The following is a 27,953-nucleotide window of genomic DNA, read 5'->3' on the forward strand; positions in this document are numbered from 1 at the left end:
CATCTTTCCCATCCATCAATTTTGATTAGACATCAATTAGGTACTGGGATACCAGTGAGCCATACATCCTCTTTATGACGCTTACATACATGGACATCGCTTTGGAACCAAGACGAGGAAGAGGCATTTGTTTGATACTGAGTGGTCTAGTATTGATGCTGCGAGGACGCAATGGCAAGCGAGAGACTTCTTTTTTTCCTGTGGGAACACAGCAGGACACGAGAGGAGACCCGGAGATGCTGCAGAAACGGAGCATCAGGTACCAGAGAGAAGCCAGGCTTAGACGCGCGAGCAAGCCTGAAGAAGTGGAACCAGCATTGTGGGAAGCTGCAGAGACACCGGGAGCGGAGAGAACCTCCCTGGGCGTTCACAGCTGCAGTATCGCAAGGACAGTGCTTACAGGTGCTCCAGTCAAGGCAGCAGGCTGAAACGAGGTCCTTCAAGCAGTTGCCAGAGGGCGTGGAAAGGTGGCGCAAGGCAGAGAGCCAAAGGAGGTTCTCCAGTGCCATACAGAAGCAGACATGAAAACCGGTGAGTCTGCCCAGAAGACAGGAGGATCCCGGGGCGTGTTGAGTGAACAGCAGAAGCTGGGAAAGCGCATAACAAGTAAAAGTCCAAAACCAGTGGACCAAGAATTGTTAAAGCGGGCATTATTAAAATCCAAGTTATCAATGAACGGAATGAATGTTTGTAATTAACATTTTCAAGAAGTGAAAAGGCAAAGAGGCATTGCCAATACTAGTGGGCATTTAGTTATTATTGAAAGGAATGAATGGTTGTAATGAACATTCGAACCCTGGGATGGTGAATACCCCTTTCCCATTTGTCAATTTGAGGGCTATAAGAAACGGTATAGCTTGAAGTTTCATTATAGCCCGCAAATGTGGCCTTTGCTTTTTTTGTAGCTCGGAAAGTTGAGCACCAACAGTGCTTCACCTCTCCCCCCCCCTCCTCCCTAGTGGCCTTATTTAAAATAACATTTGCCTATGAATACTGGTTCCATGTGTTGATATCCCTGCAAAAATATCGCCGAACTACAAGAATGGCGTCGATTTGTTGTGGCAATATTAACCCATGGAACCTGCGGGGGACACCCCCACTCCCATTTAAACCTAATATTAACACGTGATACCCAAATACCATGCTTTTTTCATTTTTGTTTAAAAGCATGATCGGGGGGGGCGGGGGTGGGGGGGAATGGGTGGCAGTGAAGTCAGAGAGGGGACCCCTTTATTTGTCCCTAACTGCCCCCCACCCCATTCCATGAGCCCAAGCAATCACCTCAGGCTGTGCCCCCTCCCTCACTGTGCACTCACCCACCCACCTCAACTATCCTTTCTCTGCAATCCCTCAGTTTGTCATGTTTTTAAATATTCCATATGGAATATTTAAGCTCCCCAAAAAAAACGAATATTTGAAAAATATACATTTTTACATACAACTTTGTGTGTTTGCCCATGGGTTCTTATAGCTTTATAGACCTTGCCCTCGGGCCGTAGCGTCGTTATGGGCCCTCATACCACGTTAAGGGCCAGAGCGAAGCTATCTTTTTGAAAAGCTATCTATTTGAGTAGTCATTTCATGGTGTCTTCCTAGGTGACATTTGAGGTGGTGATTGTAATGTTTTGTGTGACCCATTTTTGTGTTCCCACACCCTGATGCCAACTTGGTTTTCGGCATGTAATAAAACAAAATAAATGTGAATGAACATTGAAAAGCTCAACCTGTGGCATAAAGCATATAAAGGCAATCTAAGTAAGGTGTCGGTTACGTGACCTGTAATGGGTGGGCCGTATGGTCCAACAACTGCGCCTATACCGACGGCATCCACCTAAGGAGAAGCCACTTGTGATTGAACCAAAGAAGATCTATATGTGAACTGAAATTAGGAAACTGAATTCTATAACTTTGTGAAGGGTGACTAAACCAGAAGAGCTGGGGAGCATACCCGGCAGTTGTGTTTGGAACATTGACAGATCTGGAAGATTGCTTTATTTGAGAACCTTGAAAGCATGGGGAAGGAAACCCCCATCTGATAATGTGAACTACAGGGAAGGGGAAAACCCTTTTCTATCCAAAAGCTGTAAGAAGCTCTAAACTTTTATTTGAACACTTTCATTTGGTGCCGACATCCCTACACATTGTATACAGTTAGATGTGAGGGCACATAGGTTTTGACACAGACAACCTGCTTTGGTCTTCCTGACACAGACAATCATTAGCTTCATTTAGTTAGGAAAACCCCACCTTAGCATATGGCAAGTTGGGCCTCTTTTCAAACCCAAATTTTGGTTAATAAAGTTCTGTATCCCAAAACTCTGAGCTGTCAGTCTACTTTATGATGCCGTCACAATAGCCAATTATGAGATCAAAATATCTCTGCTACCTCTGTACCGAGAGCTTCTCCTTCCCCCATTCCCCAGGTATCGAAATTACGATTGGGTAGGCAGGAGCTAAAGGCAGCTCCTGCGTATAAAGCATTAACCAGTGACTAGGAGCTACCATTGGGGAAGAAAACTAGGATATAGCTTACAGCAAATCTAACTTTCACATAAGATGCAAATCATTTTGCCTATTATTTAGGACTTCCTATGTTTTAAATGTTTTATAGATGTGCGCTGTTTATTAATAGATTGTCCCAATTAAATTCACAGTTTTGTTCTGCATCAGTTGGCCTGTGGAGCCAAATGTAGCTCCAGGTCACTGTTGGCGTCAAGCTAACCAGGCTCTTCTAGGCTACAAAGCAGGAGCTAAATAGCTCCCATATCCTCAATTTCGAACCCTGTCCCCTAGAACAATTGCCGGATATGGGAGGTACCTTTTCTCGAGAATCACAATGGCCATAATGGGATCCCTCGTACCATTTAAACTAGTGAACAAATATATATTGGTCATCTAGGATTACGCAACCTGTTACTCCGAGACCCTCCACCTCAAACAACACCAGTCAGCAAATTCTCAAACCCCTTATTCACTTCCACTCACGGGTAGGATTCTGGAAGGCAATCTTCACTGACCAGGGTACGATATTTATGTCCCGTATGATGCAAGACGTGAACATTGAGAACATCTATGAACCACATGCAGATTGATGGTCTGGTGGAATGGTTTAATCAGACCCTGAAATGTACATTACGTAAACTGGTAGAAACAGATGGGATCTGATTTTATCATGGCCCCTTTTGCAGTCAGGAACTCCCCAATCCTCTTTAGGATACTCCCTTTTCTAACTCCTGTATGGACGAGAAACCAGATACGTACTTGTCATGCTAAGAGGCTTAGGAAGAGAGGAAGGAGGCTGGATTGCCCATATCTCGTGCCGTTCATAAATTGTAATCCCACATAAAGGCAGTAAGGGACATTGAGAGCCAACACCTCTTGAGATCAGAGGAACACCAGAAAAACCACTTATGATCAACCGGCAGGGACTATCTTTTTCAATGAGGGATCAAGTGTTGGTGCTCACCTCAGACAATAAGTTCACTAGATGGTATGGCCCTAAAAAATACCGACCCAGTTAAGCAAAGCAGTCACAATGGTGACCCTCTGCTGAACCAATTCCCTCACATTTTCTCTGCAGAGCCGGGAGGGTCACCATTTTTTTTCTCATCACACACAACCCCCTCATGGACAGATCATGAACGTCAAACCCTGTAGCACCCTTAGTCCTCCCCCATTTGTGTCAGCAAACCAGAAGGTTCTTGCATTGATTTTCGAAGACTAAATTCCAACACAGTCTTCGATAACTATAGATGAACTAAATGGTTGGGAAACGCTAAATACATCACCTTTCCCCGATTGGTTCCAACACCAGGAAGTCTACCCTACTGAATGTGCAGAGGTCTTTGGGAGCCTTTTCCACTCGGTTTGCCCAGCAGTGAGCATCCACCCCATGCTTTGTTCAGGTGAGGCCCAGCGACCCCCCTTAAGGGAAAGCATGTTTTGATCCATTTGAGGCCTTTCAGTAGCAGGCAGCCTGTTCTTCCGGCAGTTTCCCTCACTGTGCCCACTCAGCCCATCTCCCACCCTCCCTGCTCCCGATTGGTCCTAACACCAGGAAGCAGACCCTTAACTTTATGACCTAGGGCAGCCTTGACCGGGCAGCCCTCGGCTAAGGGCCACAAGACGAAGGGCAGCTTCCCACTTAGCAGCTCCCCTTCGTGTTTACCCATGTTCGACAGGGACCCCTGCTGCAGACAACCTATAGAGACTGGTATGGTTAAGTGTGGTGTGGGCAGGGAGTACAGCCATTACATTAGTGGTCCCTGCACTCTTATTACCATCACATACCTACATGCAATTAACAGAACTGTGTTTGCCACATTTTGCATTTAGCCTAATTGTGCAAGGTAGCCATTTTCTACATTTAGCCAATCACCCCCTCCTCCCCCCGGCCCCTCTATCCACCGTCCGGACCACCGACTCTATAAATGTCCCTAACTGATAAATTGAGCAACACCTTGCATGCGGCTGGACGGAATGCTTGACCAGACTGACAGCTAGAGCTAGCTACGCTAGCGGGACCAGTTGAATTGGGCACAGGTATGGTAACGCCCAATTGGATGGCCCTACCCAATTATCAAGGGGCTCACACAAGCACTCTGCACGCTCAATCCATAGGTTTCACTGGGGGTAGAAAGGAAATGCACCAGTTAAACTTGGGCTATTGGGCACGGAACGCATTTTATTGGCTTTTGAGGGTAGGAATAGAGACGCACTTAGATGTTGTGTCCATCGGGGACATGAATCTAACTATACCATGTGTCTTAGGCCAAAGGCGGCAAGGTCTATTTAACCGATTTCCCTATTGCACTCCAACCATGTCCTACCAAAAGGTAATATCCCAACCCCACCAGAAGATGCACTCTAACAACCAGTCTGTCGCCATGAGTCCTAAGACAACGAAGATCAAATCTGTTAAAATCTACAGTATGTATACATTGCACCACGTCTGAACACATGCCGCAGGTACAGCTCTCCATCCACGCACTCTAGCTACGGCTACGTCAAATTCAATCTAGCAGCTTGCATAGCCGTCTACACTGAAACCCCCAAAGTATCTCAACACCCCTGCCATTAGCATACAGCAACAACCTATGTAGAAATGTTGTCTAGCTGGACACACATCGATTCTGCAACACTAGCACTCCATCTTAAACTGCTGACAGCACCCGCTCACGTGTCTTACCTTTGGGTTGCTTACCAAGGCCTAGCAAGCCACCCTAAGTCATAAGCCAGCAGAATGCACACGTGCATCTTAAAATCTTCGCATTCCCCTTCCCTTTTCAACCCCCCCTTCCCTTTTCAGAGCCGCCAGGGGACCACTCCGGTGGTGAGAGTGAGCGGTACAAATATCCTTTAACATTAACATACATGGACTTCAGTGCTCAAGGGCGTTCCAGCAACAAAGTGCATTGAGGCCATACAAATGGGGAAATGGTGCTATATAAATGACAATACAATTTAGCTTAATTGTGTATGGTAGCCATATTCTGCATTTAGCCTAATTGTGCAAGGTAGCCCTCACCCCTATACTCCCATTACCGTGTTTAATACCTTAACCCACCGCCCCACATATACTTGCAGTGAAATGTGGAGTAAGGGGTTCCACATTTTCAGAGTCATTATTTTTTAAGTCGTTATTTTGGTACAATATCTTCAGTAAAGCCCATATCACTCTTACTACCTACTATAACATAGCCCACCTATGCTAATCAGCCTCTCTCTATCTCGCAACTATTTGGGATAAGCTTTGCACCCCTCTATTACTGCTGTGTTCCAATTCTAGGTGCTTCTCCACTGCTACGGTGTTCCAAATCAGGTGTTTCCTCACGGCTGCTGTGCTCCAATTCTAGGGGGTTTCCCCACGGCTGCTGTGCTCCAATTCTAGGGGTTTCCCCACGAACTCGATTGATATTATCAGAGTCAAGTTTGTGATTGCTGGTGAGCTTAAAGGAGGACTTGCGTGTCATCAGCGAAATTGATGTAGGGGATGTTTAGGTTGTCCAAGTGGCTTGGTGGACATATTGTACAGTGTACAGTGTGGGAGACAGGCACGAGCGGTGAACGCTAAGGAGACAGGGGTGGGAATCAGCAGATTCTGACCCAACGAAGACTCTGGAGGTTTGATCGCTCGGAAGGATTTAATCGAGTCGGCTGCTTTGGACAAGAGGTTGAATAGGCTAGTGTAGTGGTGGCACAATATGGCATGGTCGACGAGGTTGAACGCTGCCGAGAGGTCAAGAAGGAGGAGGATGGCAAGGTCTCCATCGTCACAGATGTGGTCCAATTGGAAGTCAAGAAGGTGGATTCCGTGCTGTGGCCAGGCCTAAAGCCGGATTGACAGGTACAAAGTAGGTTGTTTGCTTCTAGGTGTTTGAAGTTGGAAATAGGCATGTGGTTGGGCAGTTGGTAACATCAGAGGAGCGGGTGCACCTCTTACCTTGCGCACAGTCTTTGGTCTAGGTCTGCATCTCCAGAGCCGTAAAGGGGGCCAACTGCACTCATAGATTTTGAGCAGTGAGGCAGTCGGAGGTAAAAAAGAAAGAAAAGGGCCTTTGATCTGGGCCTTCCGTCTGAGGCTGGCTTTGCCTCTCTGCTCGGCCACACTTCCGGATTCGATGGGGGCATTGGTCAATCACTGTGTGCAGTGAGGCCAGGTGCTCCAGGAGGCAGATCAGGGCTGGTAGGCAGGCAGAATGTAGCGGCAATCTTATCAGTGGTATTCGAACCACAGTGACTCACTACAGATGGTACGACGAACGCTGGTGCCTGGATGGTAGAAGGCACATCTTGCTCCATCTGGAAAAGCTAAAATGCACACACGCATAATAGAACCTCCCAATTCTCCCTTATTTGGACTCTGGTCCCCAGGGGCGTTGCTAGGTTTGTAAAAGAACCGGGGCTAGAGCCCATTCCAAGTTTTGGGTTGGTTTGCAGCCTCCAGATTCTGGATAGCGGCACCCAACGCCTGCATGCTGTCCATGGTGGCCGGCCAGAGCGCGTGATGTATCCTGTTGCATATGTTTAGAAATGTGCATAGGCAGTCGTTTTGGCCTCAATCCGTTTGGTGGTGAAGCCATTCAGAAGCCAGAAGGCGAATGCTGGTAGCACATGCTCTTACACAGGGGTGACCCTAGCCTAAAGTTTTGGGAGGTCGGGGGGCTAACACTTAAAATGTTGGGAGTGGCACTAACTTCAGAGACTGTGAGGGAGGGGCAAAGGTACTTGTTTGGACGCATCTAACTTCTTTCCGCATTCTAATAAAACAGGTCTAGTGCAGCTCCAATGTTACAAGCAGTTAACTCTCCCCTTCCTGTTTGAAGCCACACACTTAAAGACGGCTGTGAGAATGAGCTGTCCCACCCACCCTTCCAATCACTCCCCTGGCACGCAAGTACTAACCCCACATCACGACTTCATTTGCCTTAAAATGTATGCATATGAATGCAAGTGCTACAGTGACGTAGTAATTGCAGGGCTTTTGTTAACAGTGAAGCACGGGCACCGTTTAAACTCTGTCCTGTTCTGCCCGAGTCAACATAGCCCAATGGTGGAGGGGAGGAGGGGGCTTGAACCTGATCTGCCCAATGGTGTCGCACCAATGTCCTCACATGTTAGCAGCCCCTTTCATGTATGCATGCCATGCAGTGTACATTCATTCACGAAACACTGATTTACCAATTACGAAGCACCAAGCACTACACTGTAAAGAAAAGGACAACCGATTCAACAACTAAAAGTCTCGAGTCTGGGCAGAGACTGAGAGGCATGGAATGCTCCACTTCAGCCCCCGCACAGGGCCCCCAGTGAGTCACAGCAAGCAGCATCCTCCCTTGGCCATCCCTGGACAGGCGATCACAGGGTATTTAAGCTTTGCAGAGGTTGCACAACACTGTTACATAGGCCACCAAGATCACGTCTGGGGTTTATATACCGGCATTGGCAACACGCAGTCTGAGGAAGGGGAGGGGGGCAGGGAGAGGCGCAGCGGCCAAACCTAATCTGGCGTCTTCGTGATATCAGAGCCCAAGGTCTTCTACATCAACTCTCTTGACTAGTATGCACCACAGATGGCCCCTTTCGTCTCTTGGTAAAACACCAAAACGTGACTTTTTGTGGCATAATGCATATCCCCCACAGATTCAGCCAACATTTCAGCAGATGGTGAAATGAGCATTTGTAAGCAGGGAATTAACCAGAGGTTGCTCTAGAAGTGGCTACATTGTTGAATCTGGAGCCAGAAACGCTGTTCGGTTTCTAATACCGGCACCCCCCGCATCTGGACCGTGTGATCGTGACCACATTCCTTCATTTTCTTGTACTTTCCCTTTAAATTGTTGTGGCCCTAACTATTTTGCTTGAAAGCAGGATGCAAGTGGCCTCCATATGGCGCAGGGGCACACGGAACACGCCAAAGCCCCAAAACAATGTGCATGCGCGTGTATACATTGAACGGACGCTCCCCACCAGTTTATGGAATGTAGGGCAAAGCTATGTACATAAGAAAATGCTTTCACAACTTTTTACATAGTTGTAGCCATCATTCCGTCATGCACTGTGTTTCCTAAATGAAGCACTTTTCTTAGCAGCATGAGTGACGGCCATGGCATAATGAGAGGGCCTGCACCCGCATGCACATTATGGACCGGCAGACACTGGCTTCACGTTCTTAAAGATATTAAATTCATTAAGAATATATCTAACCTAATCAACACTTGCACACGTGAGGTTTCTAACCTTTTAGGACCTGTGTAGAAATGCCCTATTCCTCCCCAAGAAAGCCGTTCTTGCTTAGCCCCGACTTCCTCGACACACAATGGGAGTTCACTCGTTCTCCAGTGTCGCCTCAGCAATGTGCACCTCACTTATTTCTGTGTTCATTGTTTTCACTCTGGGGGAAATTTTAGCACCTTGTCTTGTTCCACCAAGCTTCTCACTGACATTGAACCCGGTAGTTGACTTTCCCTGGGCTCGTCTCTTATGAACTGTAGCCCAGACCTCTGAGTTCTGTTCCACATTAAGTCCTTTTACCTTTTCCTGCATCTGGGAAAGGAAATTTACCTCATATGAGAAAGGCTGACAGGCAGCATTATGAATTAAACATATGCCCGCAGGCACGTTTAATAAAACATTGCATCTCAACATAAGGAAGATAAAAGGTGTCTGGGAAAAGGTGTCTGGGAAACAAGTAGTCATAGTTGCACATTATCTGAGCGCTAGTTCCGACTTCAGCTCGCAGTTGCTCAGATAAACTGCATGCCAGGGATGTGTTTTATTAAAACTTCTGTTAACGAAATAGAAATATAGCATTCGCAAGGAAGGGGGAGAGCCAGCATTTTAAGTTAAATGTGTCCAAACAGGCATCTTTAATCCCAAACTTTACATCTCATGAATGGTAAACAGTGCATTACATCCCATAGCCAGGTCCACACTCAATACATAGCCTAATATTAATAACCACAAATGAGGATGAAGTGGCAAAACAACTGCCCTTACCAAAGGCTGGTACATGTTTTTGATTCACGCTTGACTTTATTTTAGATTTATGTTGAATTAACTAAATGTAGGAGTTCTAGCTAGATACCTTTTTGGTTTCCCAGTCCTAGTCAACCTTTATTGTAGCATTGTTTCGAGAAACCATCTGTGGCAACAGATGGAGAAAAATCACTCATACGTGAGTACGGATGTCAAGCAGAACTTTCATACACTAAAATTGTGCTACCTTATGAAAACTAGTGGGCACAAGGGATGGGAATTTACCAGATAGATGGCAGAGAAGACCAATTGTTTACTCTAATGACTGCTGATGCTTCCAAATGAGAACCGATCCCCAAAACAGTGTTGTGAAGCACAGATATCACTACCTTAACTCGTGTGGGGAGCTATTATTCCACATTTTGGTGGAGTTCACTTTTTTACACTAATGCAAAAAATTAATCACCAGGCAAAAATATGTGCGCAGGCTTCTGCAGATACAAGGTGGGGATTGCTACAAATTGTTATGTTAATGTTGAAGGACATTTGTACCGCGCACTATCACCACCGGAGTGGTCCCCTGGTGCTCTGGCGGCTCTGAAAGAGGGGAGGGAGGGCGGGCGAGTTAGTGGGTGGAGGTTGGAAAAGTGCAAGAGAGCAGTGATGTACTGTTGGCTGCCTCAGTCCGGTGGGTCCGTCGGCTGGGCCTGGGGTGTATGCGGCCGGTAGTCGTTGTGTACTGATGTGCGGGTCTATGTGCATTTATTGTTTTGTTGTTGCAGTGTGGTGAAGTTTGTGCGGTTTGTTGTGCTGGAGGTTTGTGGTTGTGTTTGGTTTTGAGTTTGAGAGGTGTATGCGGAGGAGGAAATTGTTAGTGGTCTCGGTTAGTTGGCATCTATATCCTGGGTTGACCAGTTGTGCTTGCGTAATCTCGCTCGACGGGGTGCTTGGGCATCATGTGCCTCTGGAGGTTCGTGCTCGTTTTGTATACGAGGCCCCTTGAGCATCTCACTGCCTCTTCTGCCCGTTCCGTCAACAGCGTTGCATGCTCCCCACCCACATGGCCAGTGCACCTGCCAGTGCCCATATCTTAGTTAGTGCGGTGATTGGTGGTATCTAGCTAGTTCCGCAACCCAGTGGTACCTAGTTGTAGCTATACGGCGGTTGGGGATGGTAAGAATTGGCTGGGGTTGTTGCCTCAGTCTCCGTGGGTCTCGCATGTGTACCACTCTGTCTGGCGTCACCCCTCCCGGTGCCCTGAGTGTTTATCAGTCGGTTCTGGGGCTTCTCAGTGTCCTTTCCCGTTTAGTCGTTTGTCTTACTGCTCCTTTGGTTTTAGTCTCTGGTATCGAAGAGCCAGGTTTTTAGTAATTTTCTGAATTTAAGGTGATCTTTGGTGTTCCTTACTTCTTTTGGGATGCTGTTCCAGGTTTTTGCAGCTAAGTGGTAGAAGGCGGTGCCTCAGAGTTTTTTCTTGATGTAAGGTTTTAGTTCCAGGCGGATTTCGTCTCGTTGGCTTGTAGATTGTTATTTTCTTTTGAAGGAATTCTGCTCCTTGTCCGCAGATTGCCCTGTGCGTTATGCACATTGTTTTGAAGGTGATAGTGTTTTACTGGGAGCCAGTGTAGTGTTTCTAGGGCAGGGGTGAGGTGGTCTCTTCTGGATAGTTTGAGGAGTAGTCTGGCTGCTGTGTTTTGGATCCGTTGTAGCTTCTTTTTGAACATTTAGTTGAGGCATTCACGTGCCCTCCCTTAGTTTGGTCTATGCAAGGATAATTCCCGATTGGTCCCTTTAACGTTTTGAGAGCATAACTGAAGAGCAAATCGAACTCCATCTGAGAATGCCAGATGCAGAACGGAGACCTCTAATTCACTTTGGGTATATATTCAAAAATGTATCGATTAGTGTTGATTTATAAGGCAATCACTGTAAACACACGTTGTGGCACCATTATTACAAGAGCTCAAAGGCCTGATTTACAAAGCGTTTTTCAATGGGAGTGCACCATTGTAAAATGCTTTTTTTAAATCAGGCCCCAAGTGTCTTTCTGAAAGACTGTCAAGGTTCCCCCCCCCCCCCCCCCCAACTAGGATGGTGCTATTGCCTGCGCTTTTATCAAAAATACTCGCAAGGGTGCACTATTCTGTTAAAAACAAAAACATGATCAAGTAAAAGGAAGCATTGGTTGGTTAGAACCAGTTAAATGTCGGAAGCATGTAAAAAAACTTGAATCTGTCCGGATTGCAGATTTATATTCAGACTGAAAGCAATCGTTGCGAGTCACGTCATAGGCCACGGGCCGCGGCTATTACCAATACCTACCTTAACGCTTGGCACCGGCATGGGGCTCGGAGTCAGCCGGCAGTACGCTGCAGCTTCACAGGGGTGGGAGGGGGGAGGGTACGTGATGCGGCTGGGGCGGTCACAGTAGATGGTGGCGACTGGCATCGTCGGACTCTTGGCAGCTTGTGTTCCTCACAGCAGGGACTGGAAGCATGCATCAGTGTCTGCAGGCACGGGGCTGGGCGTGACCTGCTACTGGCATGATCTGCGCAAGTGCGCATGCAGGGAAAGACCCAGGGCACGTGCGTGCGCGCCTGGGCGGTGGCTCGACTCCCTGCTGCGCAAGCGCAGACTGTCATTAGGCAGCAGCATGAGTAGCAGCCCAGGGTCAGGAGGCAGCTATGTTCGTGTCACTCACATTTTTTTATTCAAATCACGAACGTTGCTGCCTCCTGGCCTGCCTGCATGCTGCGTCTACCGGTGCCGCCCACCCGCTTTTCCAGCACTGCAGGCCAGGCGTCATCAAAAATAATGTTGGACGTTCGGCCCGGGGCTAGCCTTTGCTTGTAGCCCCGTGATTTTCATTCGGGGCTACAAGCAAAGGATCCGGGGCTATAGCCCCTCTAGTCCCCCCTAGCGACGCCCCTGCTGGTCCCTCCAAGAACATTCAACCAACAGCGCCAATAAAGCGCTATACAAATGACAAAAATGAATGAATCTCATCAAGAGTTATTGGCAGGTCCCCCTGGACCCCCACCTGGTAAAGGAAAAAAAAAAAAAGACCGCCTTCTCCACACCTCAGGGGCTGTTTACATTCACTGTTCTGCCCCTTTAGCCTATGGGCCGCCCAGGCTACATTTTAAAGACCGATTGTTTTAGGTACGTTTTTCTACAGTCCAATTGGTATTGGACTGGTTTATCCCTTAGTTTTAGGGCCCCAACCTCTAATATAGGCCAGTACTACCCAGGGTTGGAAGAGTGGCAGAGCAGCAAGGCTAATCTTAGGAGGGGCAATGTGAGCTGTAAATCAGTAGAAAGAAATCAGAACATAAATAGACCCAAAGAAACACTTACACACTTGCAGTTGTATCAAAAATAGTAATTTATTTTAGGTTTACTCAAGACAGGTAAAAACCTAAAGGAATATTTGTATTAACTAGCAACATCAAACTTCATTCAGAATGTCAAGGAAGAATAAAGTCGGTAAGTAAATAGTTATATACTTATCGACACAGAGTAACTTGTACTTATTTTAAACTAGCTGTCCCCGGCCACGTGTTGCTGTGGCTCAGTCTGGTTAAATGGAAAAGAAAGAAAAGAGAAAGCGCACGTTTGTAATATGTTTAATTTCACAATGCTTGTGGGTAGTTTTTAATGGCTCTGGCGGTTCTCCAAGTTGAAGCAGTTCAATTTTCCCGGCTGCGCAACACATTCCTTTCGTTTCTCCATCGAATTTCAGAGCCTTCAATAAGGACACAATTCAGTCATGGTGCCGATGAGAACATGCCGGCTCAAACTATAATCTTAAACTGGGTTGTACCGGAATGCAAGGCGATGGTCATCGCGCGATTGCTGAGCACGGAGTCGTGTTTGACGCTGATCTGCTCGGCCACTCTCAGCCCATCACGTTCAAAGCAGATCTGAAGCTGCAGAACGCGATCACCGTGCTCGCAAGCGTGCATCCTAAAGTCTGGCTGCACGTTGCTCTGCTGCTTCTTCGGCACGTATTTGGGCCAGCGTGTGTTGCTTTTACGTCCAACAGATGGCGCCGTTTTTAGAAAAAGCATGTTTTTATCTGTCACAGGTGTGACATCTATGTATAGTATGTATGTAAAAACACGCGCCTATTCGAATGCAACATTGTGTCAAAATGTCAAAGCAATCAGTGAAGAACTTTCGGAGATTTAAGGTTTTGAACAAACAAACATTTACATTTTTATTTGTATAGAAGAGAAGATTAACTCTGCATTATTCAAGTTTAGGTAGGAGGAATGTAAATAGCAACAATCACATGTCAGCAATACTAGTAGCAACTCTTATAAGGTTTAGGCAGTCTCCCCCCCCCAACAAGAAAGGAATTCTTCAGTTCAGGTTTGGGAGGGAACAAGCAATGCCCAATATAAGGGGTTCAGAGGATTTACTGTTGGGAAACCCAGCACTGCCCAAGTCGATAGGAATGTGACAATTCTGATGCAATTCTTCTTAGCACAACTAACAGATTAGTTGGCCTTTGTAAAGGTACAGGGGCTTAGGAGAAGCCTTCCCGGAGGGGCACTGACCATAGGCATGGGTGAACACCCAAATGTTAGGTAAGATTTTTATATTAGTGATGTCAACCACAGAATTTTTGCTTGGACTTGATAACTATTTACCTTGTCTGTAGGCGAGTGGGAATGCCCCCCCCCCTCACCTAGTCTTACTCTTTTATGGGTGATCTTTTTACATCTCTCCATAGTGTGCGGTTGGAGTTATAGTTTCCTATAACTTTTGGGCTTAGGCTGGGATGCCCCTTTGGGCTACCCAGTTTTCTCTTTCATGTACTTGGGTGAACTACTGCTCCCAAGTACTAAATAGGGATTTTCAACCCCTTTACATTTTGTATATGCGAGCCAGCAGACCTCACCTTATGTGGAGTTCTGGGTTGCTCACTTAACTGGTAACATTTTGTTACAATCGGGAGTTTACCTGAATGGCTGGCGGCAGTGGTTTTATCTTCATGACTTTTAGTCTTTAATACTGACAGACGGTTAATTCAGCCTCTGTAATGCTGAGATGAAACATTTTTGCTAAAATGGGAGGCTCATTTTTTCACCATGTCTTGTGTGCTTGCTGTTTGAGGTCTTCCCCTGCCATTCTAGGCGGGAACGACCTTAGTGAAAATTTCATCTTTGACGGGAATCCTTTGGATACCCCCACCCAGGCACCAGTGTCTGAGAAAGCAGGAAGCGAGGGAGGAGTCAAAAACTTTGCAGCTTTTTGTCTTTCACCATGCCCGATTGGACAGCCAGACTGCCCCTTGCTGTAAAATGCGGGGAGAGAGTGCAAAAGTTGTGCTAGATTTCCTGTGTTAGTTAAGATTGTACGCAGTACCCTTTGGGTGCACTACAATAACCTTGACCTCCTGTTAATAGGGACCGAACCTTTGCTAGAATCATGAACTACACAGGTTGGTAGCGTGGCTGAGCAGCTAGTCTTATCTCAAGAGGGGTCAATGTGAGCAGTAATGTTGTGACACAGTTTCACAGTACAGTTATTCAAATAAACACTTACGCTCAGGGTTTCTTGATAAAACAATTATTGATTTATTTCACTGTGAGTTATATAAGCCTTTTAAGGGAGCAAAACATGTAACACTTAAATATACTTCAAAACACACTCTTAGTTTCTCTAAATCAGAGGATACCCATTGGGGATGGCACAAAGACACTTCCTACACCCTCAGGTGACTTAAATAGCTAGGACACTGGACATTCATTTATCACTGGTACATTTAGAGTAAAACACTGAGTTTGGTGTAAAAGATAGAATAAAACAAAGGTTAACAAATAATTCATAAACAGGCAAGTACTTTTAAAACCTTCCAATGCAGAGTAAATTAACCCTTTCCTGGGGGAAAGGCCAAAGCACAAAGTCAGAGGTAAAGAGGAGTCTCTCAGGGAACCAGGACAGCCAATGTTAATTGCACAGTGTCATGGGGAGCAGAAGAACTTCTTTGTAGGTAGATAAAAAGTCTTGCAATGTTTTTAGAAATGTTTGTAGAAAATAGAACACTTGAAGGGCCACAAGCTGGGAGGCGTGCAAGGGACAAAGCTATGGCAACTCTGCAAGGTAACCAAGACAGGTCTCAACTGAGAGCAACTAAGGCTACACAACAAGAGGTAAGTTCTTAGACTTTACAGTACCTCTGGTTAAAAGGAATGGTTCCAGCTGGCTTATGTTCCTGTACAGCTCTGCAGATCCTGTTGCTCCTGAGCCTCAGTCATGGGGACAAGAAGGAGTACGTCTGCCGACACCAGTTATGCAAAGGGAAGGTCAGCGGCATCAATGGGCAAACTTCAATTCAGCTGTGTTTCAGCTCTTCGCGTCTGACAGCAAATACCAACACTGCGGTTCTCAGATACCACTTCAGACTTTCCTTGCTTCTGGGGTCCAGCACTCTGTTGAAGTGGCTCAGGCTTGGTCAGTCCTGCATCAGGGAAGTCCGGAGGATCTTCCTGGCGTTCGGGTCCGACTTAAAAGCAATACACACAATCTGGTGTTCCTCTCCCTGGCACTTCGGTTCACAGCAGCAGCAGAAGTACAGCCAGCTCAGAGAGGATGTCCAGACAGGCTTACTTTGGAGTTGATTGGTCCCACCAACTCACTCAAAAAGGGAGAAGTCGTCCTTGCAGGGCTTCTCTAGTCAAGGGGAATTCAGAGCTTCAGCACAGCAGCAGAGCGTCATCGGTGAAACCAACTGTCCAGGAGTTGCAGCAGGCGTCTCTTCCAAGATTTTCTTTGGATTCCTTCATCCAGTGGTCGACTCTGCCTTCCAAGCCAAAAGGCCAAAAAGCCTCGCCTTTTATGCAGGTTTCTCCCATTCAATCCAGCCTATAAACCAGCAGGGTGGCTGTCCTTGCCTGACATCCAGCCAGCCAGCCAATCACCTTTGGGTGCATTCCTGTAACCAAGGGGATTAAGCGCAGGGAGTTTCGGGCACCTCCCTCACTTCCTGCCCTGCCAGACACACTGGAGCCAGAGGCGGGCTTCACTTGTGAATCCCGCCCAAGACAAATGTACAAAGGGACCAAACCTGGAGTAAATCTCAAGGACCTTTCCAACAAGAAATGCTGAAAAGACTGGGGCCATTTTGACGAAAATGGGAACCCATGGGTGCTTTACTGCAGCTGCGAACGCAGCCCGCGGTAAAAACACACAATGGTAGTAAAAAAGTAAACCACTGCCACCAGCCATTAATTGTAGAAAGGGTAACATAAAAATGTTACATGAGAAACTATACAAAGGGGATAGTAAGTAACCCCCTCCAGCACCCTATTGTAAGATAGTGTGTGCTGGCTCAAGAAAGTTACAAAATAAGTCAATTTCACTTCACTACTCTCGGAAACAGTTTCACCAAGTGAAGGTATTTAAACCTTTGGGAAATCTAAGAGACTTTGCTGTGCCACTGCCCTGAAGGTGCAGTGTGACACAATGTAAAGGTGATGCCTATGGAGTTTGTCAGACTCCAAAGTCAAAAGAAACACAGAGAATGAATCACATTAAAATTACACGAGATAAAAAGTCCTTAAGTCCAGCAAAAAGGGCTGAAGGTCTCTAAGGTAGAAGGGAATTGGCACATTTTTTAGAATTCTCCCTGACATCCTGATAAGAACTCCAAAACTGGAAGCTGCTGACAGTCAGCCACTGGAGCTGAAACAGAAATGGAACAAAAGACAGGTGTATCGATTTCCAGCGACCGGAGAGCCCGCTGTGTAACTGGAGCCTGTTGTAACCTTTCCTTGCTATCGAGCAGGGGGTCCCGAAAACTACCCCAACCCAGAGCCTGGTGAGATCCACTAGACTCAAGACGGCCTGCCATCCCCATCGTGCTGCAACCTTGTAGGCTGCAATACCCTGGGACCTTGAGCCATTGAGTGGTGCATGGTCTTCCGAAATCGGAATCAGTCCGAAATCTTGGTGGCCGCCTCCTGGGTCTCCAGAGATGAGATTGGAGTCTTGGAGTCCCCTCACCAGAGGGCTGGACCAAATTAGCGACGAGAATCCCGACCAGCAATATCCAGTCTTCTCCTGGCTCCAGCCGCCAAGAAACCTTTGCCCGAGTCTTCCCTGTTGATCCCTGCTGCAAACTCCCTTCCTGTGTCCTGTCTTCCGTCTTCATGACTAGGACTTCACATCGACTGTTTTTGGCTGCGGATCCTAAAGGCGTACTGCTGAAAACTCTTCTTCTGTGCTGTAGTACTGTGTTGGCTGAGGTATTACTTACCTTCAGCCTTTTGAGATTCCAGTGAAGCTTTATGGGGCGATTCATGTGATTGGGAGTCCTTGCATCAAGTTCCCCCAGGCCCAATGCTGGAATCCATCTTGGGTGTCTTCTCTGAAGTCCCATGACCCTTTCTAACTCAAAAGTGAATTACTTACTTGTTTTGAAGAGACTTCCTGCAGAACTTGACTTTTCCTGCAACTGAACCCCATCTCACTCGGTCTACAGCTGGCACCTAGACCAATAGGTGTGCTTCTAAGAGAAATTATGCAAGACTAGGGAAGGACGGGATAAGAAAAGGATTCTGCCTCGAAAAGTATAAAATGTGTTTAAAAGTTGCTGACTTGGTAACTGTTCCTCTGAAATATGAGTAGTTCCAAAAGTGTTTACTATTCTTTTAATGTGTTTTGCCATTCTGTAAAGTATATGCAAGGTTATTTTACTCACCTGTAAATTGGTTCCCAAGTAATGCTGTTGGTTTTACAAAACTATATCTTTCAGAATAAACTGGGTCTTGCTTCCCCTGACCTGCTGCATAGCCGGTCTACAATAAGTCTGCCTTGGGCTTCACTTACCATGTATAGCTGTTAATCAATCTCTGTAACTTCAAATTGACTAATGACTTCTCTACTCCTTGGGGATCACTTTGTCAAACCCATGCCTCTCTTCAGGCCATTTAACCACCTCACAGGTAGACCAGGGCAGCAATGAACCAGCCAAGAAATGCACAAAGCGAGGGAGAGAACAAACTCCAGCAGACCACAGGAAAGAATCCATGCCACTTCTACGAAACCAAGAAACCAGCCACAACACAGCCACGTATCACACACCATGCTTATGAAAGATAGCCGCATCTGCTATCATACGCTACTTAAGACACATCATAGAACACCTCTGCCATAAGAATGCAGCTATCCCACACAACATATATTTGGTCTGGCTACACACATCATGAGTCTCCTGCACTCGCATTCTCTCCAGACTACCCCACAGCACCCATCCACATACCAGCTCAACATGGGTAGCTAACAGGGGCTTGGGCACCCTTACCTTCGTCCGCAATGGCTAAAATGCACACACATATTCTAAACTCCTCTGACGAATTTACCATGCCTTGGCTTCGGTCCCCCGAGGGCGTTCACCTGCAGTGCTTTAATGCCATACCAATGGGAAAATGCGCTAGACAAATGACATTACATTTCCCCGACAGGCTTTCCCTCCTGGGCAATGTTAGGACTGATTTTTGATACTCTGACCTGGTGGACAGATGTATAAAAGGCCAACCTAGTTTAGTGACAGGGACAACTGGGAGTTGTAGCCAAACCAGTTCAAAGTAGCAAAGAGTGGTCAAGGCCAAGTCTCAGGAGGGGTGAGCCTGGTAAGGTTTCCTCAATGGGCACACAGTGAAAAGTCAAGGAACACACTTAGACAAATAGTTATAAAATATGTATTTATTTATGGCCATATAACTCTGAAAAAGGACTACTAGCATGTAATATCACACAAGAATAAAATAAAATACATGTATACAATCACTGGAGTAGGGCAAAATGCATAAACCCCTACAAAAGGAAGGGGAGTATTAGTATACAGCACTAGACATCCACAGAGATACAACACTAACTTTAAAACGGATGTGTGTGGCCTTGTGCCCAAACGAGAAAAAGTTAGTGTAGAGCTTCTGGGGTCCAATGACGAGTTCCAAGGGTTGGAGGACAAGTTGTTCTAGAAGTGTCACCCACTTTTGTAATGCTTGCACAAACAAGCAAGCAATGGCAAATCCAGACTGAATAGTTACCAGTTAGTCAGAGGTTCCGGTAAATACTGTTACAACTCACCCCCAAGCACTCCCAATTCTTCTTAGGACTTGGCAGGTCTTCAGAAGAGGGTCCAAGGTCCCTTTTCCCACCTTCATCTACGGTCTTTGATGCCCAGGGGTTGCAGGTTCTAGCACTTACACGGTCGACAGCAAATGCTGGCGCAAGGTCTTCAGGATGGAGAATGCAGAAGAACGACACAGTCACACTTTGCCTCTTATCCCGGGCTCCCCTGATGCTGGAACCACGGAATTTGGAACGGATGAGTCCTGTAGCACAAACTGTCTATCCCCAAAGATCTAGGCCTCCATGCAGAAAGGCGTGGTCTGCAGCACGGTAACCCAAACTGAGCCGGGGAGCCACTGGGTGATCCAGGGGCACTTCAGAGGACTCTTCTTCGCGGGACTCTGCGCTGACGCGGATAATGGATGTTCCCTCCAGTCCAAGCTACTTCGCAGCACTTCTGAAGATCACCTACAAGACACGGCTCATCCAGGACAGCAGCAGAAGTTGGTCGCCAGGCCTTCTTTCAACAGGTCCACAGTCTCCGTTCACATCTTGCAGCTAGACAGGATACTTGGCTCCTTCAGGTTGTTTCCAGGATCTCTCCGGAACTGGTGCAGGGATCCTCTTATCCAAGAAGCAGGTAGGAGTCAAAACTCCCAAAAGCTAATCAAAGATCTTACCCACACACGCCCCAGCAGTCGTCCAATCAGGACCACTGGTGGCACAGTGCTTTCATACCATTCAGACACTGAAACCAGTTTGTGGATTGGGACCAGACAGTCCCAAGTCACTTCCTGGCAGCAAACACATGGCCCTGCAGTAGTCCGCAAAAAGACCCAGCTTTCCTGGGCACTGGAAGTCCATATTTGGGTTTTCCAGTCCTCACAAGTCAGGAAGAAAGGGTAGAGAAAAGATGGCCAAGGGACAAACGAAAATCTTGTGGCACGGCCATGTTTGGACACTAGCCACAGCAGGGCAGTAAACACGGTACGGCCAAAGTAAAAACACACCAAAAAGCAACTGCTGACACATGTTTGTCCATAAGGGACAGCTAAAGTAACCAAAAGTCATCAGTGTTAGTCTAGGGAACAAAAAAAACTGTACCCTATTGAACTGCATTGTACAATCATAAAAAGAGACCAAAAGTAGCAGCAAAGTAACGAGATTAAAGGAAACAATGTTTCCGAGTACTGACAGCCTGAAGGACATGTCCGTTTCCCCATGACAAATGAGCAAAAGCCACTGCACTGCAAAAAGAATGTCAGATTCAAAAATAAAAGCAAAATGTGTGGGGTCCATTAAAATGGAGGAAAAGTTGCTGTAAAGAGTAATCTTTCCTAGAAGGCAATTACAGTCAAGCTAGTTTCGGTCTACTTGACTTGGTAGATAGCTCATAGCTCCTCCGATCTCCGGCTCATAAGAAAGTCTTGCCCCCCTCTTCCCAGGGTATTTCTATCCACTGTTATTTTCTCTCAGCATTATGATTTTTAGCATTTCGTTCTCCTGTGGCACAACCCTGTAAGATCATCAATTTCAGGTTTTAACTTTGCCTCCTGACTCCTACCGAGATGAGTTATTGGTATGTTATAACGATTCCCGCTGAACCTCCTGTTATTCCTGTTCTCCCTCGCCACCTCCAATGGTGAAGGAGAAGCTTTTTGGGAGACCTGTTCCTCAGGATCTGCTTTTGTGTCCCACACCGCCATCAGTTTCTTTTAGTCAGCATTTCTTCCTCCTTGCAGTACCTCGGTCTCTCAATGACTGACTGGACACCCTGCCGCTTTATACGTGTGGTGGTGGCGGCAATGGTTTGTGCACCGGCTGTCCACAACAGATCACTCGTGGTGTCACCACCACCCTTCCTGCCCAGTCGGCTCCTCACTCTGGGACTCGCTGTGGCTCCAACGTCCCGTTCATTTTCGTGCGAGAAGTTTGCAGGCTTCCTCGGTGCTCAGGGCCTTCCTGTGCTTGCGTATGCGTCATTATCTCTCTTCAGGGATTACGCTGCTCTGGAACTTCCTGTGCCTGCGCATGCATTCCTCCCTCTGCTTGTTACTCTCGAGTACACGTTATTTAACATACTCGGCCCAGTGGAATGGGTAGCTCGATTTAAAGAGACATTTTCTTTTCAACGTGATAGTAGTTCTTTGTCCCAATCTTGATGGTTAAAGGTCTCCAATATTTTAGAGCACCCTATGTAGGCCACGATGTGCACAGCTTTAGTGAGTTCCTCATAGGAAGGGAGTCCTTGTCCCCCAAGGGAGGAGTGTTCGTTCTCTCTCTCTGAGGTCCCACTTGCCTCTACCCCTAGGGAGGTTATTGCTGAGCAGGCTCACCTCTCTAACCTCACAGGCAGTGCGGGGCAGGGGTGTGGGGGGCGCTGGTTAGAGGAATCCTCCTTTAGGGAGAAGGGAAGAATTCCCTCTGTCACAGGGACCACTGGAATAAACAAGAGGAAGACCATGAAGCAGATCACCCTGGACACAGTAGCACCATCAAGAGGATCAGCAGTCAGTAGTACAGCTAGCCACAGGGATCCTCAGGATGTCTCATTTACTCCAGTTACTTGCACGAAGTTCCAGGTAGGTGCTGTTGAACACTTTGGGACCTCCAGACGTATAGGGTGGAGGGCTACCCCAGCTCTCCAGTCACCATCTGTGCATCGTTCAAAGTTCTGGCAGCCATCCGATCATGGGGTGGCCAGCCAAACCCATTTTACTGGCACAGATACACAGACCCCAATGTGAGTTGGAGACCCTCGTGCAGCCTAAACCAGATGGTATTCATGAATCAAAGCCTTTGGTAGTTCAGAGTGAGAGCCAAGGTAGACAAAGCAAGTGATCATCCCGCTGTTAAAAAAAATAAGAGCAACGCAACAAAAAGAATAAGCAGGTCATAGGACTTTAGTCATGTTGGTCTTTTTCAGGGAGTAAACCAGTACCAACTTATAAATATGACACTAAAGTGGTATAAAAAGCTGCCACAGCCAGTAACCCAAACCAATTTCTGGATGAGAAGTCACCCAGACAAAACGAAAAATGGGTACCCTTACCAGATAGCTATATAGAGTATGAGAAATAAGTAACAACTTTCAGGGAAGCTTTAAAAAGAAATTCAAAAATTGTCACCCAAAGCAAATATTATGGATAAAATAAATGTGCAAAGGAATCCCAAAATGGACCTTGACGCAATAAAGAGGGTCTAACATTTGTTTCAGTGCAAACTGTACCCCCTTTCAAAGGGTTCCGTTAGCATGCCTGCCATCATACTACCAAATATCCTATCCTGCATACTCATAAAAGAAAAATGCATAACCCCCATTGACTCTCAGGCACTAGTGCTGATGCTTACCTTATTGGCAGCTTCAACTTTGGCACAGACTGCATCCATTGCAGCCCGCTCCTCCTGTCTTTTCTGCTTCTTCTCCTTGGCTTTGCTAGACTTTCTCTAAAGAGAGAAAAAAAACAGAAACCAAGTGATCATCCGGAGCATCTACAGAAACTGCGGTGTGGTTGGAAAATGCTTTAATCAGGCCTGCATATCTAGTATCAGTAGGTGGTGGGTCTGCGAGGGTCATTACACCCACTCACCACCATCTGCCTAGGAGTCTAGTAATGCTTGCAACTTATAGAAAACTACAAACAAGCTATTTTAAGTACAAGGTTTGAAAACGCACTCCTAACAGAAGTCATCCTCTGATCTTCCTTTTTTGGTACCACAGCACAACAGTTACTAGCACAACAATGCAAATTGACACTTTATGCAAAGCAACTGTGCCACAGAGTGGCTACTTCAGAATGTTGGAGACACAAATGGAGGACATTTTTTATTTTTAAATATACGTTTATTGGCATTTTCAACAAATGCGTAACTACTCACCCATCCCTACCAACAAGAAAAATAACAAAGGACATTTGTACTATTCTTCAAGGACCCACATGTTGACATTAGATCAAACCCAACAATCTTAGTCTCAAGGGGGCACTGGGCAACTCGATGGTCAAGGAACAATATGATCTTGTAATTGAGCAGGTCACCCACTCCAAGGCGACAAAGTTCCATATCTTGGCCGTCCAATCCAGGTCAGTAGGGACAGACTTGTTTTTCCATTTTTGCGCCACCAAAAGCAGGGCAGCTATGGTAAGAATCATATACGCTTTCCTCTGGACCTTAGATACCAAGTTCTCAAGAATGTCTCCCAACCCCAGCATGACCTCTCCAAGGTCCCTGTGAACCTGTAACCCTAAAATTCCCAACAATTCGACCTTCACAAGTCCCAGAAGGGATATATACTACCACATTTCTACCATATGTGCTCCCAGGTCCTGAGCTCCACACACCCCCTCCAACATTTATCAGACTGCCGGATAGCATTTGTGTAACTTCTCGGGGGTGAGATGCCACTGCACCATACATTTAAACCACATTTCCCTGACCTGCACAGCCCTAATAAGTTTCAGTATGTTCCCCATGGACATGCCCACTGCTCTCCCTCTAGTGCACGTCCCGGGTTTCCCATTTTTGCATGCACAACATCCAATGCAATCCGGAGCAGTCAGGGAGTTTGAGAAGACCTTGTAAAGTACATGTGTGTGTGTCCGGAGTTATTAACAACAACAAAAGAGAGACTATGGGCTAATTTAAAGACAGAGGTTCTGCTCTTTCGGCAAACAAAAAAGACAAAACCTAAGAACCTATGTGTCACTTCTCCTTAAAACCTTCTCTCTCAAAATGAATCCCTCCTTTCTCTTTCATAAAGAGATCATCCAGACCATGGACCAAATTGTTACTGGGTATCACACAAACGTAATCATAAAAATATTTTTATTTTATATATATTTCTCAATAAACAATTACACACATATATATATATATATATATATCTATCTAAAACACAATTCTTTACAACCTGGTGTTGTTAAAAGCATTCATAATATAATGTAGACAAACATACAAAAATACATATTTTTGACTGTATCTTGAGTCATTAAAGTGGTTAATACACCCACATTGGTCGATTGACCACTAGGGGTAGATCACTAACGTACAGTGCAAAATACAAAATTTAGACAATATCACAAAACAAATGTAGTGTAAACACTGCGTTGGTTTTATTTACAGTTTTTTTCTATAAAGGAACCCTCTTTCTTAAACTAGGAACCTTTAGACCCTTATATTAGGATACAATAACTTAATCCTTTCTTCTGAAAGGCATCTCCTAATAAATAACTTTGGTCTTATAACACTATTAATAGATCACAGTGCTCCATACCCAACATGTTTCGTCCTTATGGGAGCAGTTTTTTGCTCCAACTATGAGAACTTCTTCAGGGGAACCAACGTGATCCCACTGCACACTTAAAATTACCAGACTTGTATCATTCAAATCCTAATTGATGTTGTATTCTACAAACCAAGTTTTTAGCAAACAATTGTGACTCCTTCAACCTTGTTTGCAAATGAGGTTCTTGGATCAGTTTCCATTGGATTCTTGAAAGAGTAGCAAAAACCATGCTAGGGGAGAGAAAAAAAGAAGAAAAGAACAGAGAAAAAGGAGAGAGTAGCAATTACCACTTGGTGTAGAAAATTGGGCTACAAAAAAGTTTCAAAAGCATGTTATTATGCTTTCTTCACACTTACCATGCACTGGTTTATTTATTAATTCTGCGCATGGGAATAACCAGGTGTCCTTTCAATGGACTGTACCATGTGGAAACCACCATAGAGGCTCCATTATAAATTCACACGTGACTTCCTGCAGTTGGCTAAAACTTCCTCAAGTTCACTTGCAGAGTTTAACAGTTATCTACCCTACACGGGGGTGTATATCAGTTATCATATGTGTGTTCCCTAACATGTTCAACTGAAAAGCAGCCGACCATAGATTACAAGTTCGGCACAATATTCAAAAGACTGCGGTTTTACCTTGTATCCACAAGGGGTAAACATCCGCGCTAGTTATAAACTTCTCTTTTCGTTTGTTCGATAGTAAGAGGTGTCTGCCTCGCTCATAGGACCAATTTACACGAATAAGCAGCCGTGTTTTGCTCGAGCTCTTTAACGCCGCTGTAAAATACCAATGTGAGGTTTTAGTTTGATGCTAGGGTTCACCCTCCTTAGCCCAGAGTGCAGTTAAGATGAACAGTTTCTATGTAGCGCTCCTTTTCGCCTTACCTTCAACAGCTTTGTTCAGGTTGCGTCTTCAGAGTCGTCTTTCTGCCTCTCCACCTCGGGTACCGAAGCTCTTTACTCTCCCGTTGCCCCGCTACTAAATAGTATTAGTCGGCTGAGCTTGGGTATCACATGACCTTACGTATTCAGGTCATGTGATCCGTGCTCTACGGCCCGTGATGTCGGAACGTACAACCAATCACTGGCAGATGGCGTTCGGTGTAAAACCACAACATGACCGCGTCATCTCTATGCTTGACCACAACACCCGAAAAAGGTGCGGAAAGAACGGCCCACCTCGATGTCGATGCCCCCGCCTACATAGACTCACCACCTTACGATTCCAGGTGAAGATCTTACTGGAATTTTAGGGGCACTCCAGACTGATTGTTTATATTGGTATTCACCCGTTTGTTGTTTTACAAACAAGCCCACAATTAAAAATGCCACATGTCCCTCAGGTGGACTTCTACGAGTATTGCATCCGTCACTTTTAATTTTTCATATTGTCTCATTCACGAACGGTATTGCCAAATGACGCTAGAAAATCTCACGACTCACCTCTAACAGTATTCTTGGGGGGTGGAGTGGGTTTGCTCTAATTTAATTAATCGTGGGGTTCGATATCTTGGTTCTTTAGCAACACTTCAACCAGTCTACCTGTTCATTAAGGCCTACCTCAAACGAATTGGTTAGAAAAATCTGCCATTGTTCCCTACTGAATAGTTTTTTATTTGGACTTGAAACCGGAGAGATGTTTTTTACTTGGATTAGAACAGTCCAATGTAATGTATCATGTCCGTGGTCCATTAGGAAATGTCCTACCAATGGTGCTGTGATTACTTTATTTTTGATATTACTACGATGTTCACTAATCGTTATTTTTACTTTCCGCTCTGTCATCCCGATATACATTTTTGGAAAGGGGCACCAAATAGCATATACTACATTCGATGAATTGCAGTTAGTAAAGTGTTTTTGGGACCAGGGTTTTGCCAGACCAATGTCCACCTCGGATGATCTCGAAGTGAACTGACAGTTCACACAACCACCGCAGGGCGAGTGTCTTTAGTCGCAGGAAGACCCCAACTTTCCGTAATCCTTTGTTGTCTAGGGGGTCGTATGGAAATATTTGTTGTCAATAATTCTCTCAAATTAGACGTACGTTTAAAAGGTACAGAGTGGTTTTTCCAGGGGGCAGTCCCCTCTTGGTAAAATGTGCAGGTTTTTTTTTGATAATTCCAAATATTTTATTGGACTTTGGAAAAAGGGTTCTCACAAATACCATCTTGGAGTTACTTGGTTCTTTGTTTTTAATATTCCAAAAGTGCTTCCAGATTGTTGTGTTTGGATCTTTTAAATGCTCTCTTCACAATCTTTTTGGGATATTTTCTAGCTAGCAATTTAGTGTGAAGTGTTTCAGCTTCCGTCAGGAAGATACTGGTCTGTGTACTATTTCGTTTAAGGCGTAAAACTTGCCCAAAAGGCAAGTTTTCCCTCGTATGGCGGGGATGAAAGCTGTCAAAACACAACATTGCATTTCTGTCTGTTGGTTTGTGGAATGGCTGGACTTGGAGCATTTTCTTTTCAGTATAAAAGCTGATAGTAATATCTAAATAGTTTACTTCAGTATTGTCACAGGTTGAAGTACATTTCAGGTATGGATTCTGTTTATTGATCCATTCCATGAACAAAGAAAATGAAGATTTTGTTCCATCCCAAATCATTAAAATATCATCTATAAACCTACTCCATAAGGACATCTGGTCAAAGAAAGGGTTGGTTTCTTGGTAAATCACCTGGGTTTCGAAATACTCCACATACAGGTTAGCTGCTGTTGGAGCCACAGATGAACCCATTGCCGTTCCGTGAATTTGATGGTACAGATCTTGATTAAACAAAGTAATTCTCAGTCAAAGCCATCTCCGCGCACCACAAAATGAAGCTGTCGGGGTGATTCCTGTGGTCCTCTTTGTTAGTAACATCTCTTCTAGTACTGACACAGTGTCTTTTTGGAGGATGCTTGTATATAAGGAGACGATATCCAGACTGATCAATAGCTGTTTTTCTTTGTCAAATTTTAGCCCTTCTATCAGGTTGATAACTTCTGATGTGTCTTGAATAAACATTGTTGACACAAAGGGTTTAAAGAATGTGTCTGCATATTTGGACAGTGGCTCTTATAAGTAGCCACTACCCGATACTATCGGGCGGCCTGG

The 27,953-nt window shown here is 45.6% G+C and overlaps 1 protein-coding gene across 3 annotated transcripts in view; it reads right to left on the reverse strand.

Moving 5' to 3' along the window:
• Positions 1-27,953, reverse strand: part of NAA40 (N-alpha-acetyltransferase 40, NatD catalytic subunit) — a 144,276-nt gene that overhangs the window by 74,732 nt on the left and 41,591 nt on the right. For all 3 annotated transcript variants that reach the window (XM_069645116.1, XM_069645115.1, XM_069645114.1), the window contains exon 2: positions 22,915-23,010. In XM_069645116.1, coding sequence (XP_069501217.1) covers positions 22,915-23,010 — 96 coding nt within the window. The remainder of the gene's footprint in view (positions 1-22,914; positions 23,011-27,953) is intronic.

The sequence above is a fragment of the Ambystoma mexicanum genome, chromosome 2p (genome assembly GCF_040938575.1).
Source record: "Ambystoma mexicanum isolate Mex_15411 chromosome 2p, UKY_AmexF1_1, whole genome shotgun sequence".
Taxonomy (NCBI): domain Eukaryota; kingdom Metazoa; phylum Chordata; class Amphibia; order Caudata; family Ambystomatidae; genus Ambystoma; species Ambystoma mexicanum.